Here is a 19,960-nt window from a genome sequence, read left to right as displayed (position 1 = left end):
TATAACCTCAACGTGATGAAACGGAGGCAACTGGTTCGTCTGTAGTCTTATTATCATCATCTTAACATCACGTTCTAAGTGATCAGACGCACCTGTACAAATTGTATTTTTTCACGCCTGAGAACCAATGTGTACATTTTCGTGTTCGATGATAGTAATGTTTACTTGATGTATCGTCTGCAAACTAACACCCTCACAATTTGACAGCTATGGATCTTCATAAGCATATCAGCCTGATCGTTCAGTGTCACCGTTTCGCAAAATGATGGTGCATATTTGAGAAAGGGTGTCAAATTGGGAGGTGAAATGGTTTCATACTGAAGACATCATGACAGTGTAAGCACTATGTGCACGTCCTTATTGTCGGATCTGTATCCTTTAGTGGCATTTTGAAGCCGTTGTATGAAAGAAGTCAGGACGATCATGGATTTCACGGAAACCGGTTAGTGCCATTTGTGTATCATTTTCCTAAGTAATATCGACGACATAACACTAAAACCAAAAGGACTCAACTATGAAATCGTCATGTCATATCGAAATATCTATGACGCATTGGCGTCGTTAACTTAAATTTACCCATTACATAATGGCTACCTACATATCACAAAGTTCTTAACGATACCACAATACGTATTCCGAAATATAACTTCAATTTATTAAAATTTTCGAATTCTGTTGCATCTGGAATTCTCATTGGGCACCCTGGATTTGTTCTGCTTTGAAAATCAGTAAGATGCGCTGACAAAATGCTTCGCTAGTAGCAATTGGGAACATGGTCAATCACATTTTCATTGTAAGCAAATATAAAAATTACCTGTTCAGAATTATTAATCCCATGATAGCAATTAACCTCTCACTAATATTAGAAAATATTAGATATATTTTCGAGCTGTGTACAGTCTTCATAAACACACACAAAGAGACATTTTTTACCTTGAGATAAGGACAATCTTTATGGATGAACTACTTCTTTATTCGGATGATGCGACGTTCGATACAGATTCTTGTATCGTTGTCAAGCAAGTATGAGTATTGCTTGTCATACTTGCTTGACAACGATACAATAATCTGTATCGAAACGTCGCATCATCCGAATAAAGACGTTGTTCATCCATAAAGTCTTGTCCTTATCTCATTCTCCAACTTCTAAACATACCACTCAATCAAAGAAGTTATTATTTACCTTATAAACTGGTCAAATATTCTTGGTTCTTATGCAAGCGATTCGGCTTGTCATGTACATGCCATACATGTAGCACCGAATGTCATAGTAACATTCAGTTTTTTAAACAGAGGCGTTGTAATCTAAAAATCAATAGAGTCCTTTTACAAAATTTCGGGCTCAAAGAGACGAGAGATCTTCTCCAGAGATGTATTTGAAGTATTAGGTGTATTTCTGTTTCCATCTACACGTACTTTGCTAAGTGCTTCAATACCCTGCCAATACCAAGGTCATATCAGGCACATTCATATATATTCTGCTCCAACTAACTCTCGTACAGAAGTCCCGAAACAGGTAAATTAATAAGCTTACTGACTATTTTAAAACGTAGTGTTTTTTGTGATTTTGAATTTTGGCTAACTTTAACTACAATCACCAACGGTTGAAAGAATGATGTAAATCCGACTGATCAAGAGTAATAATAATAATAATGTGTCCATTTATATAGCGCCAAACGCCACACTAGGTATGCTCATAGCGCTAACAATCAAGGCACAGCACATTATTACCCTGGATAACCCAAGCTGCCTGTTAGGCGCTAGAAGGTTATAGTCATATGACTTTTTTCCACCGGGTACCCATTTTCCTGCTGGGTGAACAGAGACAATTTTGAACAAACTCACTTGCCTAAGGTGAGACCACATGTGTCACATGTGCTTCGTTGTGGGCAGGACTCAAGTCCTAGAAACTCTCAGGAGTCAAGCTGCCAAACACGGTCACCCATCCAAGGACTCTCCGAGCTTCGACGCTGCTTAACTTAACCGATTTGTGACCTGAGCTTTGAGCTCAGGACCACGCGCCACCACTGCAAGTCCCCCATGGTCCCTAGTATGGTGATCTCCCTATAGTTGTTGGTGATACTCAGCCCGTTTTTATAATGTATTGTCCAAACTATTTCAGAGATTTTGCTAGTTTTAATTCTTAAAACTATGATGTATTAGTTGGTTTTACTGCCCTTCGTCGACAGGTCTTAAAATGTGTGTATATAGCATGAATTTATAACTATCTTTAGTCACGATATGACTGAACTACTGCCGCTGTGACTATAAACTTTAACTCACTCACTCACGTAAATAAGTCTCCAGGAAGTCTGAATTTGAATGATATTCTTGGAAAACCACCCCATTACCTTCCCATCCCTCCATTCGTTTCCCTCAGGAGCAGTACTAGTGTCTCTCCTACTGCTTTCAAACCATCTTGTACTATGGACTACAATCCCCTTTGTTAATCTGTGATGGACGTTTTGTTCTCGTCGATATTCCACTGTAGCAGTTCCAGATTTTAAATACATCCACCACATAATTAAATACACAGTCTCAGGTACTTGTTAAAAGTAGATTTGAAAAGAACATATACCTGACAACTGTAGTTCAATATTTATTGATTTAACATCGATAAAACGTTCAGCAGACTTCCTGAACTTGTTTACAATTTGACGTCTGCTTAAGACGCCGAGAGCAACCGCCACAAAAGATGACGTTACCAGTTAAGCAGACTCCATGCAACGTTTTGTTAGGGATCGTTCCAGCAGCGTGTGGCAAGTTTTTGCAGAGATTCTCATATCGGTAATGTTTTAGGTTCAGCTGTACTTTCAAAGTATTCATTTTTGATTTCAACATACATTTTTTGCATGTTATAAACGATTGTTATCACAAAATAATAACATTGTTATCATAGATTAGGTGGTTTCTAAATAGTCGTGCGTGATAACAGAAGTCCTTAACAGAAAAAAGCACCTTTGCCACATATGATAGATCGGATTATACATGCTCTGTCTTTCATGTCGGCTAAACTGGGTGAGTTAAACTTTGAACCTGTTTGAGGGACTGATCCAACAGCATCAAACCTAGGATGGGATTCACACATTGTTCCCATGTTAGGATCGATCATGTGTCTTCGGCTTACCAAGCGTACCCTCTAACCGCAAGGTTACCACTATTGTCCATCGGTGTTCAAGAATTGAAACGTTAGTAATCTCAAGTTATGGCCAGATTGTCAGTTGTCCGTCGTCTGTTCACAATTGCTAGACATGTGAAGGTGAAGATCTAAAATGTCACGCTGCTGTACACGTAATGAAATCTATAGGTTATGAAAATTAAATAGATCTCCCATTCTGGTTTCCTCTTTTTATCCTATTATGTAGTCGTGGAAACCTTGTCAAATGTTGTTCTTCTGCATTTACAACACCATTAACTGAACTTGTAGTCCGAAGTTTAGAGTCTAGGCTAAATGCTGTACCATCAACGATGAACGCCAGAGAGACAAGCTCAAACGGTTAATATCATTACTTATAGGTTTTCAGATGGTCCCTTCATTAAACATCGAAGAACAGAAATGCAAATATTTTGGAATAATCAATCTAAACACGCAATAGATTTTATTCCTGATGTCAGATAAGTCAAATGCATTATGACGGTATTCTCCTGAACTTGAAGTTCTGTGTAAGCACACGCCCTGCATATGATAAACATCTCTTTTTTCATTTACTATAATTTGGCATTCGAGTCACGACGTGGAATAAACCTGTATTTCTATGCGTAATCCCTTGAGCCGATTTGACGCCTTCGCAGTTGAACTCGAACTGATGAATCTCTCGTTTGCCTTAATTCGAATCAGACACACCTTTTACCGAATGTCGAGCTACCAAGGTCTTTGGAGACAAGTGTTTCTTTTGGGTTTCATCTTCAACAATGTATTTCATTGTGTAACATCTTCTCAAGGTAAGTCCAACATCCTTCCTATTCTACTAATGAACTGATTTATTTTATGTATCTGTATTGTATTTATTGATCTGTCGACTTACACGATAAACATGATTATCTCTAATCGAGCAAGATTACCTTTTGGCACAACAACGCCAAACTGAATTAAGAACCGAACACACACAGTATAAATATCTCTTTTACGATGACAAAATATCATTGTTTCCGTGATGGCAGTTGCAATCTTGGACATTTTTTGTTTGAAACTTAACATGTCTGGGTAACAAATTCTTGTTTATTGCTATACTATATTTTCCTCCTGTTGTCCTTTAAGTCTTATGGGTCATTATTGACTCGTCAACTTATGAAATGCCGATAAAACAATTAAACTTATTACGACGTCCCAGGCGTCTAACGGGATCGGGTGGTCAGGCTCGCTGACTTGGTGAACACATGTCACCGTATCCCGATCGATCCTGTAAATCGATTTTGATCACTGGATTGTCTGATCCAGACTTCTTAGTGCGGTGTTAAACAACAAACCAACCAAACATGTTGAGCAGTACTTTGTGATCATCAGAGGCGTAATATGACATTTGTGATGTGGCCAGAGTAGGCTATTTCCATATTCATTGTAGACACACGTGTTCAGATTAGAGCCAAGTTGTTGTTTGTAATTGGATGTCTTCACTTTCTTTCAAATTCAAAGTTATAGTTGACTGACTGAACACAAGATGTAGATTATTGTATTTTATCATCTGAAACTGAGAGTACGGTGTTTGTATTCCTATTGATGGGTTTAAAGTGCCAGTTGAACGAAATATACTAACGTAAAAAGTAACTGTGCATAACGTTAAGTTGCATACCATACCATTCATGCCAATATTACACTTGCGATTCTTAAACATCAGGGAACTTTTTTGTAGTGAATTTACGCTAAGCAGGGATATTTCTACTTTAAACTTTTAAACTTTAACTGAGAATAATGACCCTTGTTATAATGCCCCTGGTTACGATGCCACCCTGGATATAATGTTATGTTTTTGCCAGAACGGATTTCCTGCCTATGTAATACCCTGGTTATAATGCCAAACTGGATATAATGCCATATGCCAATGGTTTTTGGAACAAAAAGTAATTTCCCCCTGGTTAAAATGCCATTTACACTGGCTGAATGAAGTATACATGCCATGATTGGTTAATTGATATGACTCAAATTAATTCACTAAACTCATTAATGCTTTTTAAGTAATGTAATCCCAGATAGGATAACACATGTAACAATACACTTCCTGCCACCTACAACAAAAAGGCACCTGCAGCGCTTAGACGCTGAGATTATCCAGTCATTCATGGTTCATTACAGGAGACATCAGCTCAATCACCTTATTGATTACATAGTGCCGCTAACTGCCCTACCTGGTTATAATGCCATCCTGGATATAATGCCACGTTTTCTCCTTTTCAAATGGTGGCATTATAACCAGGGTATACTGTACATTTTTGTATACTAACGGAAAAAAGTAACTGACATTAGTGTGCATTACATCAAATTGCATAACATACAAGTTATTTTAAAAGTTATAATAATAACCCTAAATAACATGTAGCAAAGCACCTTGCATTAAATGTGATGTCACGTATCGCGCGGGCACGTGCACTTTGTGCACCATGAACCTACTCACTTTGTGCATGTTTTTACCAACCTGAAGTTTACACACGTGATATTGAAAATTGACACAACTTGTCATAACATTGATATAACCTTTGTAGATTTAACCTGCATGGAAAATAAAAGCCCATCATTATGATCGGACAGTCTGATACATCCAATTGTTTGTTTGATCGTTTGATGTTTAACGCGGTGCGTAAATAATCGAGTCTGGACCAGAAATTCAGTGATCAACAGCATGAGCACCGAACTACGCAACTGGGATACGATGAAATGTATCCACCAAGTCAGCCAGCCTTACCACCCGATGCGGTTAGTCGCCTCTTACGACAAGCATGGGTTGCTGAAGACCAATTCTAACCCGGATCATTACGGGTCTGCTGAACTACTGAGGGGCCGATCATAATCATGGTCTCTCCAGAAACGTGGCCTAATTCTTCAAATCACAGACCGAGACACAGTGACCAGATGGCTATGCTGAGTTTTACAATTTTTCAGCATCTTAATGGATCTTAAGAGACGGTTACGTTGATTCCAAACTCTTGTTAAGAATACTGAATTAAAGCAACAGAAGAGAGATTAAGTGATACACCAACACTACTTATGTCTGTGAGCGATTCTCTACCTTTCACTCACAACCCTGAAATTGCGGGATCCAGGTACGATGTTTCTGAATGTGATGGGGCGTTACATTTGGTTCCGAAACCGTTCAATCTATGACACTCATTTTTGATAGCCGATCTTTCTGCTGAAGGTCGATCTTGGGTGATGTGGCTGTTCTTAAGGGACAATTTTGTAATTTGCATTCAGTCTCATTTGTTAGCTAGGAAAATATGGCGAAGTGATAAACAAATATTAAGAATACAGTTTAATGGATTACTAAAACAGATTGAAGTATTACATGGTTATTGACACATTTGTTGGGAGTTTGTATGGACAATTGTACGATAGCTGTTGAAAATTCTTTCCTTCATATTTGCATAAGTGTTCAGAGAAATTGGGTCTTCAGTATTCATTGTAAATATTGATTAATTACAAATAAATCGTTCTACAACATCCGGTACATCCTGATGGGTAAACCAGAGGTTTCAAATCACATTTACGATTCAAACTATGTGTTTAACATGTAAACGTGTTCGGTTCGCAATTCACTTTATTGCGGGTAAATCTATGGACACGTTAAAGGTGAGGTGAGGTGAAATTGGGTTTAACGTCGTGCTTGAGAATATTTCGCTCATATGACGACGTGCATGCGTGTGTATGTGTATGTGCGGCTGCTTGTACTAGCCCAGACTTAAGCTGGTTTTATAGTGCTAGCCCACTGAGATACCATGCCGCAGTGAAGCATGAATACCCCACTCAGACACATTATACTGACTCCGAGCCGACCAGTCCTTGTTGTACCCATTAATGCCGAGCGCCAGACAAGGACCAACAAGTACCATATTTTAACGTCTTTTTGTATGACGCGGTCGGGGATCGAGCCCGCGACCTTCCGCTCTCTGGGCGGACGCTCTAACCACTACACCACGGAGGCGGTCGGACACGTTTAAGACACATAATGTGCATTTCATAGTAAGTTATTAAATGTTCAACAAAGGCTGATGTTTAAGTTTGATATATGTAAAACGGAGCGGTAACAACCCTAAGCTTCCTTCTGCCTCACTGTCATCAAAGTAATCAGATAAATAATGATTATCGATTTATACAGCTATATATTTTGCCAGGCTCATATTGATTTATGTTGTAGAAGGGCGTCTAAACCGCAGCTGCCTTTCCAGTTATGTAAACAACTTGATAGATGAATTGAAATGGACGTCCGTAGCGGTAATTCAAGAACACAACGAAGGTAGAATGTCAAATTTATGATTTATTATTCTATCTAAGACAACACTACACACAACAAGATGACACGCCGTGATAATACTGAAACAATGCTCACACCAAACTTACACTCACCCGTTGGCTTGTCAAATAGGTTATATTTTACTATGTGGTGATGTCATTCAGAAGGAAACAATCCGAAAAGCTTGGTATGACGAGCCGTATGAAGAAAAAGCACTTGCCCAGTAAATTTTTGTCTTAGGTTCCAAATACGTTGATATGATTCACGATAAGTGCAAGTCGTTAGGCTAAATATATACTGAGGGAAACAAATAAAGGAACACGGTAATATTCAAGTGTTCCTTAAATATTTATCTGTTTTCATCACCAGCTTTGAATAGCGCTGTGGGAGGAAATCTGAAAATAAAAAGAGGAACACTGCCTTATGTGTATCCCTCCATACATTAACGAGAAGTTTTACTAACGGAATTACTATGTGTGTGTGCTGTTTCAAATGTTACTTCAATAAATGAAAAACATTTTAAGACCAAAATGTGATACAGAAATTATAACCTTTGTGTGTCGGAATTATCGGATATGGAAAACAATACATATTTGCATGTATTATGTTCGAAGGAACCTAAAATGATATATTTAGCATAAGGAAACACACTAGGTCAACATTATTAACAGACATCTCTAATGTTTGCTTGTTGAACTTCACATTCGTTTATTGATGAACTCCTTATCTTGAGTGTTGATAAATAAGACTTGTAACAATGTGTCGTCTGTTCCTGTATTTACTTGTACATGTGTTTGTTTCTGGGAGCGGCCTTCAAATAAGCTCTTCGGAGCTTGTTGGCCAGTCCATCCATATCTTCATGAATAAATATGTTAAACCAACTCCGGACAGAAACGGGATCTTATATCATCCATTTTGTGTTCTGAGTTTCAGAATCTCTTTTACTGAACACTACAAAGCAACTGGTCTACAACATACATGATGTAAACAGTAATTCCCTGAAGGACATCTACACGATAATGTTTCCTGCCGTAAATGTGATCATGGCACTGAACAAAACACTAACCCAACAGCTCTTGATGAAGGTGAGTATGAAGCGTATTCTATTTTCAAAAGTATCATGAAATCATACGAATTGCATAACGATCAAGGCTATTCAATAAACAGATCAGTGAACTGTTGTCAACCATTGCTAATTCCTTGTACCGACGTACAACTGACTGACTGACTGAGTTTGGTTTTACGCCGCTTTTAGCAATATTCCAGCAACATCACGGCGGGGGACACCAGAAATGGGCTTCACACATTGTGCCCATGTGGGGATTCGAACCCGGGTCTTCGGCGTGACGAGCCAACGCTTTAACCATTAGGCTACCCCACCGCCCCCGACGTACAATGTTGATGCCATGGTAGTTTAGGAGTCATCTTGACTAAAGTGAGCTTCATAATGTCTTCAAAGGAAATATCATGAATGTATATACACATGAGCATTACATAAGCACAACCTGAATGCAAGGGCAATAGATAAAGGTTTCGTCCCAACAGGCGATCATATTGGAATGCACAATACCTGCTTCACACAATATCTCAAAAGTTATGGATCACATGTTCACATGATGTGAATGCGTAAAGCAGTCTTGAGTATAAACTCATAATTGCAGTATTATTCTACAGCTTTCCGAAATGAGTTAAAAGACGACAGTACCCTTTAATATTTCCAAAATAGCTAATAGTTAATATTCTTTTATAAATCACTATGCCAATTTTGTTTTAATAAACAAATGGCCAATTAAATGGGAAGAAATATTGGACAGAGAATTCCAACAGAATGAATGGGAAAATATCAATGTTATGGCTGATCGATGTACTCAAATTGCTAATTTAAAATGGTTTCAGTACAAATTACTCAGAATATTTTTACAACTAATAATTATTCATAATATTGGATACATTGATTTACCTGTGTGTTCCTTTCGTAAACAGATGCCTGAGAGTGTTTTACATTTATTATTTGAACTGTGTTCATTCAAGTAAAGTGAGGCTAAGTGGCTAGAAAAGCTGAAAGATACATTGATTTAACACCAGAAAATATTTTTGGTTTTGAGGGGAGGATTAATAACCAACTAAATGCCATCTGTTTAATGGTGAAACAAACTATACTCTTCAAAAAAAGAAACTTGACATGCTGTTTTGGAGTTACTGAGTGCATATAACTCATTAAAACATGACATCATTGCTCAGTTACAGTACAATCATAACTTTACAAATTTCAAAAACATGATTATCCAGAGAGTGTTTGGTAAAACCACAGAGGGCTATTAAAGCCACTTGGTCAGAGTAAAATGTCAGTATCTGGTGTGACCACCACGAACATAGATAACAGCTTGGCAGCGGTGACCCATAGATAGAAAGGAAATGTCGAATGCTGTCTTGAGGAATGTTTTGATACTCTTGCTGAAGTCCTATGTGCAGTTCTTGTAGTGTCTGAGGTGGCGGATTACGCTGGCGCAAGCGTCGATCAAGAGTATCCCATACATGTTCAATGGGAGACAAATCTGGTGATCGAGAAGGCCAAGGTAACAACTGAACATTATTTTGCTGGAGGAAGACCTGTCAAACACGTGCAACGTGAGGTCGAGCATTGTCATGCTCCAAAGATCACGTTGATATAGGGAACGACGTGACGTTGAACCGGTCATCTGGCAAAAAGTATGGCTTTTCATAGCCCATTACGCACTGTCTGGTCGGAGATTTGGGATTTGGATTGTTGTGGATGATGCGGCCGTGGTGTTGCGATCCTGGGCGGCGGTGGTAACTCTAGGTGGACCTGACTTGGGTCTGTCATTAACACTCCCAGTATTTTTGTATCAGGTCCATAGGTTTGAGATGGTCTGTCTGGACACGCTTAAGTACCTTGCCACATCATGCTGCGATGTCCGTCCTTGTAAACGGCCGATGGCGTTGTGTCGTTGAGCTTCTGTCAGTCTTTTCATACTCATGTCTATAGTGGATTATAGCAATGCATGTGGGGTATCATTGATGTGGCTTTTTAAAGCCTACAGTCATAGGCCTCAGCTCAGGGTGATACACAATTTCATGATGCCCGTACATTTCATGTAGGGTGGGCTTTAGCGATTCACTACAGACGTGAGTGTAACGTTCCCTTTTTGATAAACGTTTCTTTTTTCAAACGTTTTGTCGTCGGTAACCATTTCCCCACTTGCTGGGATTCAGCATAGATTGGTTTGTGTCCAATATTTTCCGAAAAACTCAAATTAGTCTTATGTCAAGTTTTTACGAGTATATCTACACTCTGAGCAGAAAGGGTAAAAAAGCAATTTTAAATGTATCCAAACGACACTATTAGGCATGCAAATTTATTGCTTTTACAAATAAAAACCAGTCAAAATTCTTATTTTTAGACTCGTGAGACTTAATTTTCAAGCGTAAACTTCAGAGAATATGCATGTAATGTAAAAATGTTTTATGCTTTGTATGTTTTCAGATACAGTCAAACCTGCAATAGCCTTATTTCACATACAATATCATGCAATATACATTACATGTATTATGTATCTACGCATATTTATGCATATGTAAGCATCTGCTGGGAAATCAAATCATAAATGCAAAACAAAGACGACAGTACTAAAATGTCCTGTCGCAACATCGGTGCTAATATGAACGTTAACCACATCTGTAATGAATCTGTAATGATTTGTTCGTGTCAATTTCAGATAGACAACTTTGACTCCCATTCAAACCGCACAACAAATTTTCAACATCACTCATATCTCATCATTCTGACAAAGAGTCAGTCGTTGCTACATGATGCGTTAATGATCCGCCACCTTGAGAACGTTGCAGTGATTATCCAAGATGATGTATCCTGTCCCAACTCCGTACGTATTGCAACCATTTCACATCTCGATATGCGAAAAGACATTGCGTTTCAGTCAATGATACTGTCATTTGGCACCACGGAACCGGTGTGATTGTTTCTGATTGGAAACAATTCTGACTATCGAAAAAATATTTCTCGTTTGCTATTTGTATTTAAGAGATCGTATTAGAGAAGAATTGTCAACAACTTCATCGTGCTTAACATCTCTGAAACTGAAGGAGCATTAATGTTAGAACCTGGTGTATTACGTTTCCTGTACCCTCCAAGCCCTGTTTGTGAAGAAAGAGGACCATCAGCTTACTGTATGTGCTGGGTTTAAGTGCTGTTCTAGAATTTATGCTAACCTTTTGATGCAAAGTGACTCAGCTTCCTTGAAACCTATGCCAGCACCTTGATTGAGTGGCGTTTTATTTGTACTCCAACGTCAAGGGACGTTTCTTACAATCTAAAGATAATTATAATATCAATCAATGGTTCCAGGCTAAATTTAGATCAGCTGTACATTCGTGGGCGTAACTGACCTTTTAAAAGTAACTACAAAACAAAGTTCAGACCTATGAATGGATCACCTTCCTCGATCATAATTATCGTATGTTAACTTCAGTTATGATTAGACCTCAGTGATAGTGCTTCCATAACTGATGATGGCTATAAACCTAACCTCACGTAATCTTCCCTAAGCCTAACACCTGCAAGGAGACACACATGTACACCCTGCACAATGCACGAGGCGGGAGGGAGTTCGTCCCTGTGTCTGACAGACGGGCCACAAGAGCAACTCCCTTGGCAAGATTCTACCCTAACACCCAGTATGGCTACAACAACCGGAGACTGCTGGTCACCACGCTTGCGGTTCGTGTGTATTTTACATGAATATGCAAAGACTATTAATATGCTAAGGCTATGAATATGCGAAGACCATGACTATGCGAAGACTATGAATATGCAAAGACTATGAATATGCAAAGACTATGAACATGCAAAGATTATGAATATGCAAAGACATCAGGGTGGTGTTGATGATGGGACTTAATCAATATAGATCGTCTCGTTTTGTCCTCAGGGAGTCCAAAATAGATATTTGGTAGTCAAGTTCTGTAACTTGTGTAACAACGTTTCATGAAACTCGTTGCTCATGCTCCGTGACACTGGTTTGTCTGTTCAAGACTCGAATACTAACAGTCCGCTGTGATATATGTGTAGCTGTAATACCGTAGACATGTGTGTACTTTAGAGACCCATGTAAATTCTTGTACGTTTCGGGGGTCCAGTACAGTACACTATGATTGAGGCACCTAATCGCCAACACAGAAAATATAGTCTATGAAAGTGTAATCCAAAATATGACGAATATAGAGAAGGTACCGTGTTTCCCAAATACAATATTTGTTACATTAAACCATGTCCAAAAAGAATAGTATTGCATATTCCCAGAGTCGAAGTTCTGTCGTTTATGTGTTCAATTATCGAGATCATTCCGAACGAGATTATACAGTATCATGAGTGTTCATATCTTGTTTGCTGTTAAACACTATAGTCAGCAGTATTCCAGTTCTATATTTCTCAACACAGTTACGTACATGTAAGGAGAAGATCAGTGGTTAGAATTGGTCTTCAATAGAGGTGACTAATGGGATCGGATGGTCAGGCTCGCTGACATGGCTGACACATGTCATTTTATCCCAATTGCGTAGATCGATGCTCATTGATCACTGGAGTTTCTGGTCCAGACTCGATTATCTACAGTACTCCGCCACATAGCTGGATATTGCTGAGAGTGGCGTTAATTACAAACAATCAAGCAAAACATGTAGGAAGTTGTTTGTTATAGAAAACACGGTGTTTGTATTGCTATTTGCAATCCACCTGTCAGTGTTACTGCCATGATCATCCAAATCCTGTTATGTGAATTGTTTATAGTTTCTGACCTATTTGTTTGATCATGTCCAATGTGTCCAATATACAATAACCACATCTTCTGTTTCTATTATAGGCTCCCGTGTATGTCTATAAGCGAATCACCAACGGCACAGCGGAGTATACTGGCTACGTGTTTGATATCTTGGATATACTCTCAGCGAAGCTTAACTTCAGGTGTGTGTGTGTGTGTGTGTGTGTGTGTGTGTGTGTGTGTGTGTGTGTGTGTGTGTGTGTGTGTGTGTGTGTGTGTGTGTGTGTGTGTGTGTGTGTGTGTGTGTGTGCGTCTGTGTATGTAGGGCATGTGTCACTTATGTGTGATTTGCTTGTATGTTGTTGAAGACGTTTTACCGGCACGCTTCCAGATAAAGGACAACGGTCTGTTACTAATCGAATCTGGCCAAGAATGTCCAGTAATTGACATCATGAACATGACATGCGTGATCCCTTTAGTCGCCTCTTACGACAAGCAAGTGTTGCTGAAGAGCGCTTGTAACAACACGTACCACCTTTTGACATATCATCATTACCCGTTAAGATCCGGGTTAGAATTGGTCTTCAGCAACCCATGCTTGTCGAAGGAGGCGACTATCGGTATTGGGTGGTCAGGCTCGCTGACTTGGTTCACACGTGCCATAGTATCCCAATTGCGTATGATCGATGTTCATGATGTTGATCACTGGATTGTCTGGTTCAGACTCGATTATTTACAGACCGCCGACATGTACCGGCGTATCAGAATGTCTGATTCATTTTGTTTAGTTTACATCGGTTTTGTTTCTGTTTAACAAGGCTGTCTCACTTAGACACAAAACACGGTCTATTAACGCATGTATTAAGGATCGTCACAGACCAAATGGTAACCACGGGGTTCTGAGAGGGACACATTGGCTTGTTTATGGCACCCAAACGAGAAGCTCAAAGTAATATGCATCAAACGTACTTGACACGTGGGTATAAACGCTTTCAGTAACATGGGTCAATTCCAGTGAAAAGAAAAATATTTACGTTTTCCTTCAATAAAACTAATATTCAGACATTGGTTACTTTCATTTAATTATAGGCGTAAAACCATTAACTCTTTAGATATTTGTACAGTTAACAAACTAAACAAAACTGTATTTCCGTCAGCTGTGAAATTTTGCACATTCCTTTTTACATCCCAACACATAATCCTCTGACATTTAGGTAAAATAAAATGCGCCTCTGCATCTACGTAGCGTCGAAATTATCTCTTGATCGATCTAATGTAAACAACCGCAATAGTTTAAGTGTATTTATTTTAGAGCCATTTATTCCAGCCCCCACTAAAAGGAAACATGATCCGCTCACACTGCATCCTTCTGCAGATTTAAGAGACAAAGTGCAGTTTGATCTGTTTGTCGAGGATTCTGCGTGTTATCTGTGAAACAAATACTTGATGCTATAAGGAAGCTGACATCACTTGTTTTATACCGAACAGTTATGATGTTACACAGCCAGCAGATAAAAAGTGGGGCGTACTGGAAAATGGTCAATGGAACGGTATGGTGGGCCAGTTGAGCAGAAGGGTAAATATATATTTGAAAAATGAGCAGTAATTAATATACTGATGACTGTTTGAGCAAATAATCTCCGATTTGAACAAACGTCAAGAGAGATTACAAGATTACCGAGAATTGGTTTTACAAATACATGTGGGGCTATGGGGTAGCATAGTGGTTAAAGCGTGCGCTCGTCACGCCGAAGACCCGGGTTCGATTCCCCACATGGGTACAATGTGTGAAGCCCATTTCTGGTGTCCCCCGCCGTGATATTGCTGTAATATTGCTAAAAGCGGCGTACACTTTAACTCACTCACTCATCACATGTAGTGATGCCTAAGAATGACCCGTGAAGATCCGGGTTACATTTGATCTTCAGCAACCCACGCTTGTCTTACCAGGGGACTAACGGGGTTGGGTGGTCAGGCCAACTGACTTGGTTGATACGTGTCATCGTTTCCCAATTCCGTTAATCGATGCTCATGATGTTGATCAATGGATTATCTGGTCCAGACTTGACCATTTACAGGCCGAGATATAGTTGGAATATTGCTAAGTGTGGCGTTAAACAAGTCACAAACAAACAAAAACATGCCTGAATTTATATCAGTTTCACCCATTTCCTTCAGGAGGTGGATATTGCCTCGGCCGACATATCTGTGCATCATGGAAGATCCCAGGTCGTTGACTACATCTACCCGTCGTTTAAGTCCGACAGGCTGGACATTATATATAGGAAGAGAACCGATTCTACCGGACATTTGTTCTTCGTTGCCAAACCCATACATCCAGGCGTTTATCTTATATACGTTGGTGTAATAGTGGGGCTGTTAATGTTATTCTTCTTGGTAGAACACCACTGTTTTATCGAAAATGAACCAATGTGTGGATCGACGCAAGCTGTTTGTCGGCAGGTTGCAGAGATCGCCTGGGAATTTGTTGGTTCTGTTTTCAGACAAGGTATGTTATTATTTATCAACTAAATTGTACTTCAGTATCGATTCATTTGCATGCATGATGTTGCCTGTGACGCCGTGTGATGCAATAGTATGACATCTCGTTGCCTGTGACATCGTGTGACGCAATAGTATGACATCTTGTTGCCTGTGACCTATGACATCTTGTTGCCTGTGACATCGTGTGGCGCAATAGTATGACATCTTGTTGCCTGTGACATCGTGTGACGCAATAGTATGACTTCTTGTTGCCTGTGACATCGTGTGACGCAATTTTGTATGACATCGTGTTGCCTGTGACATCGTGTGACGCAATGGTATGACATCTTGTTACCTGTGACATCGTGTGACGCAATAGTATGACATCTAGTTGCCTGTGACATCGTGTGACGCAATAGTATGGCATCGTGTTGCCTGTGACATCATGTGACGCAATAGTATGACATATAGTTGCCCGTGCCACCGTGTGTTACAATGACATGACATATAGTTGCCCGTGCCACCGTGTGTTACAATGACATGACATATAGTTGCCTGTGCCACCGTGTTACATTGCGTGACATCTTGTTGATTGTGCCACCGTGTGTTACATTAACATGACATCTTGCTGATTGTGCCGACGTGTGTTACATTGACATGACATCATGTTGATTGTGACACCGTGTGTTACATTGACATGACACATAGTTGCCTATGCCACCGTGTGTTACATTGTCATGACATCTTGTTGATTGTGCCACCGTGTTACATTGACATGACATCTTGTTGATTGTGACACCGTGTGATGCAATAGTATGACATCTCTTTGCCTATGAGACCGAGTGATTCTGTTGCATGCATGTTGCTGCCTGTGGCGCTGTGTGATGCTCTGACATGACATCCTGTTGCCTGAATCATCGTGTGATGAAATAGTATGACATGCTGTTGCCTGTGCCATCGTGTGATACAATAGTATGACATCTTGTTGCCCCTGACAATGTGCGTCGTTTGCACAAATAGGGAAGAAGACAAATAAAAATACCTTTAGCATGAACTATGTAATGTTTGTTTTTGCTGCTAATATAACCGAGCCTGGTATTTTCAGCCTTTTTATAAACTGTGAACTACTTCATGTCTTTACACGTAATGTAAATATCCACAGGATTCCAAACACAACCAAGACGAAATGCCTCCCGGATTCTCCTCGCCTCATCCTGGTTGTTAACAATTGTTATAACGACCATATATAGCGCCAACCTCATGGCTGCCCTAACAGCAGGTACAGAGACTGTACGGATATCCAGCATCAACGACCTTGTCGACAGCAACTACAGCACCGGCATGTTTGTTTCCGGTACACCATACGATGTCCTTCGGGTAATTCTAAACATTTGCTTATAATGAAGAAAACCTTTTATAGTTATATATGCATAATAGTGCGGTGGTGTGGCGTCCTGTGCATGAAGCTCAGGAGCTCATGTCACAAATCAGTTGAAGTACAGCAACGTTGTGCGCGGAGAGGTCTTGGATGGGTGACCGTGTTTAGCAGCTTGACTCATGACTTCAGTCCTGCCCCACAACGAAGCACAAGTGATACACGTGGTCTCACCTTAGGCAAGTTAGTTTGTTCACCCAGCAGAGCAAATGGGTACCGGTGGGATAATTCATGTGACTATAACCGTCTAGCGCCTCACAGGCAGCTTGGGTTATCAGGGGTAATAATGCACTGTCTGCGCTATGAGCATGCTGTCGGTGTGGATTTTAGCGCCATATAAATGGACTAATTATTATTAATTAAAATTATAAATTAATTAATTTTACTTCTTACATGAGTAGTTCTTTTTCCATCTGGGAATTTATGTTTCCGTTCTGCTAATGCAGTGTTCATTGTAGGATTCCTGCCAGTCCATGATCACATATATAGTGATACCCCGCGACACCGCGTATTTGCAAAATGATGAGCGTATCATCTTTCACGTTTCTTTGGCATCCGTCACAAATAAACGCAAAAGCTGTTAAAAAGTCACCTGTTAGGGCATTATGTTACAAATCAATTAGTGAGCAGCATCGGATATCGTTTTTCATTACAGAAATGTCATTTTTGGAAAGATCTTCATTTCCACCAAAAGCAAAATCTTCCGTACGACTCACATGAAACATGAAACGTTCCTGGGCTCTATACTTCTATTCCCTATAACAAAACGCGCTTATCAGATACCAATCCACGTTGCACAACAAATGACGAGGGAATATAGTTTTTCACAACGATGATGTCGCCAGAAATCTTTTTCTCAGTAAGCCAAAAGAACAACTCGTCAACTCAGTTTCGACATGACTTGAAAGCTGGACAGTTGTGCAAAGCTGGTAAAACGCTTTTCCTATAATACATCAAAGTCATCCTTGCTCAATATGTTTGTTTCCACTCTTTGTACAGTCTTCAGAGAAACCAGTCTTACGGCGGCTTTACGACAAGATGCTGAGATTAAGTAAGCAGGATGCTGGCATTTTCAGCAGTGACGAGGACTCCCATATGGCACGTGTCATGAAGGGGGAACATTCTTTTCTCATATACAAGTCCAGCGCCGAGGTATACATGGCTAATGACTGCCTCCTTGGGCTTATTGGAGAACCTGTAAGTTCGGAGTATGAGGAGATTACCTTTGGAGTAGTGAAGGGATCCTCTCTGAAGTCCGACTTTGATGGCATGTAAGTTACAATTTGTTTTAGTTTACACATTTCGTTGTTGGGAAGTCTATGTTGATCATGTGTGAGTAAGGATTTACGCCGCTTTTAGCAATATTCCATCATTATCATGGCTTGGGGCACGAGAAATGGGCTTAAAACAGTGTACCCATGTGACGAATCGAACACCGGTCGGCGTGACTAGCTAACGCTTTAACCACTAGGCTATATATACTAGCATATAATAATATATATAATTATAGTTATAATTTTTTGTCTTTTTATAACTTAAACCTTGTGTGTATCAATTTCACACACAATATTTTTTTCTGATACATACAGCGACTCTAACGCATTTCTCATCTAAAGACATTCTATGACCCCCTTTCACAATTTAAATATATAATCTTTTTTAAAGGTTAACATTAACTTTCATATTATTGTTTGCTTCATGGACAAACATCCTTCTAATGTACTAACGTGGTATAGGGAGAACGCTGTTTCGTGTTTGTAATATCAGAAAAATATTGCCAGGTAAGACTGTCAATCTGATTTCAGTATTTACTCGCTGAAAGAGAGCGGAATGCTGAATGCTTTGTGGAAGAAGTGGACTACTGGTAGCAATAACGGGCAATGTGGAGTGGACAGAAGAGGCAAGCCCATTACACTGAGGGAGATAGAAGGTGTCTTGTTGGTGGCAGGTGGAGGACTAGGGCTATCGTTGTTAGCCATACTTGTTGAACTGTGTGCACGGCATCTTCGCCGGGCTCCTCTCTTTTAAGTTTATTTATTTGTTGTGTAAAGTTTTTTATGTGTAAACGCTGACCTGTCTGACATAGCTAGAGAGTATTTGGTAATGCATCAGTGGTTATCCGGCTTTTGTCTGTATCCAACATGGAGAAAGTGAGTTTAGTTTTACGCCGCATTCAACAATATTACAGCCATATGGCGGCGTTATGTCAATAATCGAGTCTGAATCAGACAGTCCAGTGATCAACATCATGAGCATCGATCTACGCAATTGGGATACGATGACGTGTGTCAAGACAGTCAGCTAGCATGACCACCCGTTAACGTTAGTCACCTCTTACCAGCGTGCGTACTGAACACCAATTCTAATCCGGGTATTCATGGATCCGCTTTTACGTCTATTTATAATATACATTAAAAAACAAAGCTTTGATTCAGCATGTTTTTTAGCACATCTTTTTCTATAATGAACAGTTGAAATGGCTGTGCACAAACACATTTTCACTGCCAACATGATACGATGTTAGGCGTGATTTAACAATTGGATTACGTGTCATTACGACAGAAAACTGCCGGGTTGTGTGTCAGCGCGACGGCAAAGCAGACTATTTCCGACATGATAACGTTAGACGCGTTGCTTCACTGATGCAAGATAAGCACATTTGGCAAGAAGGGAATGGAAGCGACCATGACGTAACTAACGCCTGCTATTAGGTACGTCATTATTTCATTTCCCAAATACCTCCGTGGTTTCTTTATTTGAATGTTATCGCATGTATATAGAAAGTGATGCTGGTTTATGTGTAC

The 19,960-nt window shown here is 39.7% G+C and overlaps 1 protein-coding gene across 1 annotated transcript; it reads left to right on the top strand.

The window, feature by feature from the left end:
- The first annotated feature begins 93 nt into the window (after positions 1 to 93).
- Positions 94 to 19,354, top strand: LOC124280443 (glutamate receptor ionotropic, kainate 4-like). The gene is made up of 12 exons (XM_046716382.1): positions 94 to 371; positions 3,839 to 3,942; positions 7,347 to 7,445; positions 8,376 to 8,527; positions 11,180 to 11,344; positions 12,028 to 12,198; positions 13,340 to 13,440; positions 14,726 to 14,813; positions 15,416 to 15,746; positions 16,884 to 17,098; positions 18,156 to 18,427; positions 18,962 to 19,354. The coding sequence occupies exons 1-12, from the start codon at positions 346 to 348 to the stop codon at positions 19,182 to 19,184; spliced, it is 1,947 nt and encodes a 648-aa protein (XP_046572338.1). The 5' UTR covers positions 94 to 345; the 3' UTR covers positions 19,185 to 19,354.
- The last annotated feature ends 606 nt before the right edge of the window (positions 19,355 to 19,960 follow it).

Source organism: Haliotis rubra, unplaced genomic scaffold (genome assembly GCF_003918875.1).
Source record: "Haliotis rubra isolate DU_JTF1 unplaced genomic scaffold, ASM391887v1 Scf268, whole genome shotgun sequence".
Lineage (NCBI taxonomy): Eukaryota > Metazoa > Mollusca > Gastropoda > Lepetellida > Haliotidae > Haliotis > Haliotis rubra.
This window is presented reverse-complemented; position numbering and strand designations above follow the sequence as displayed.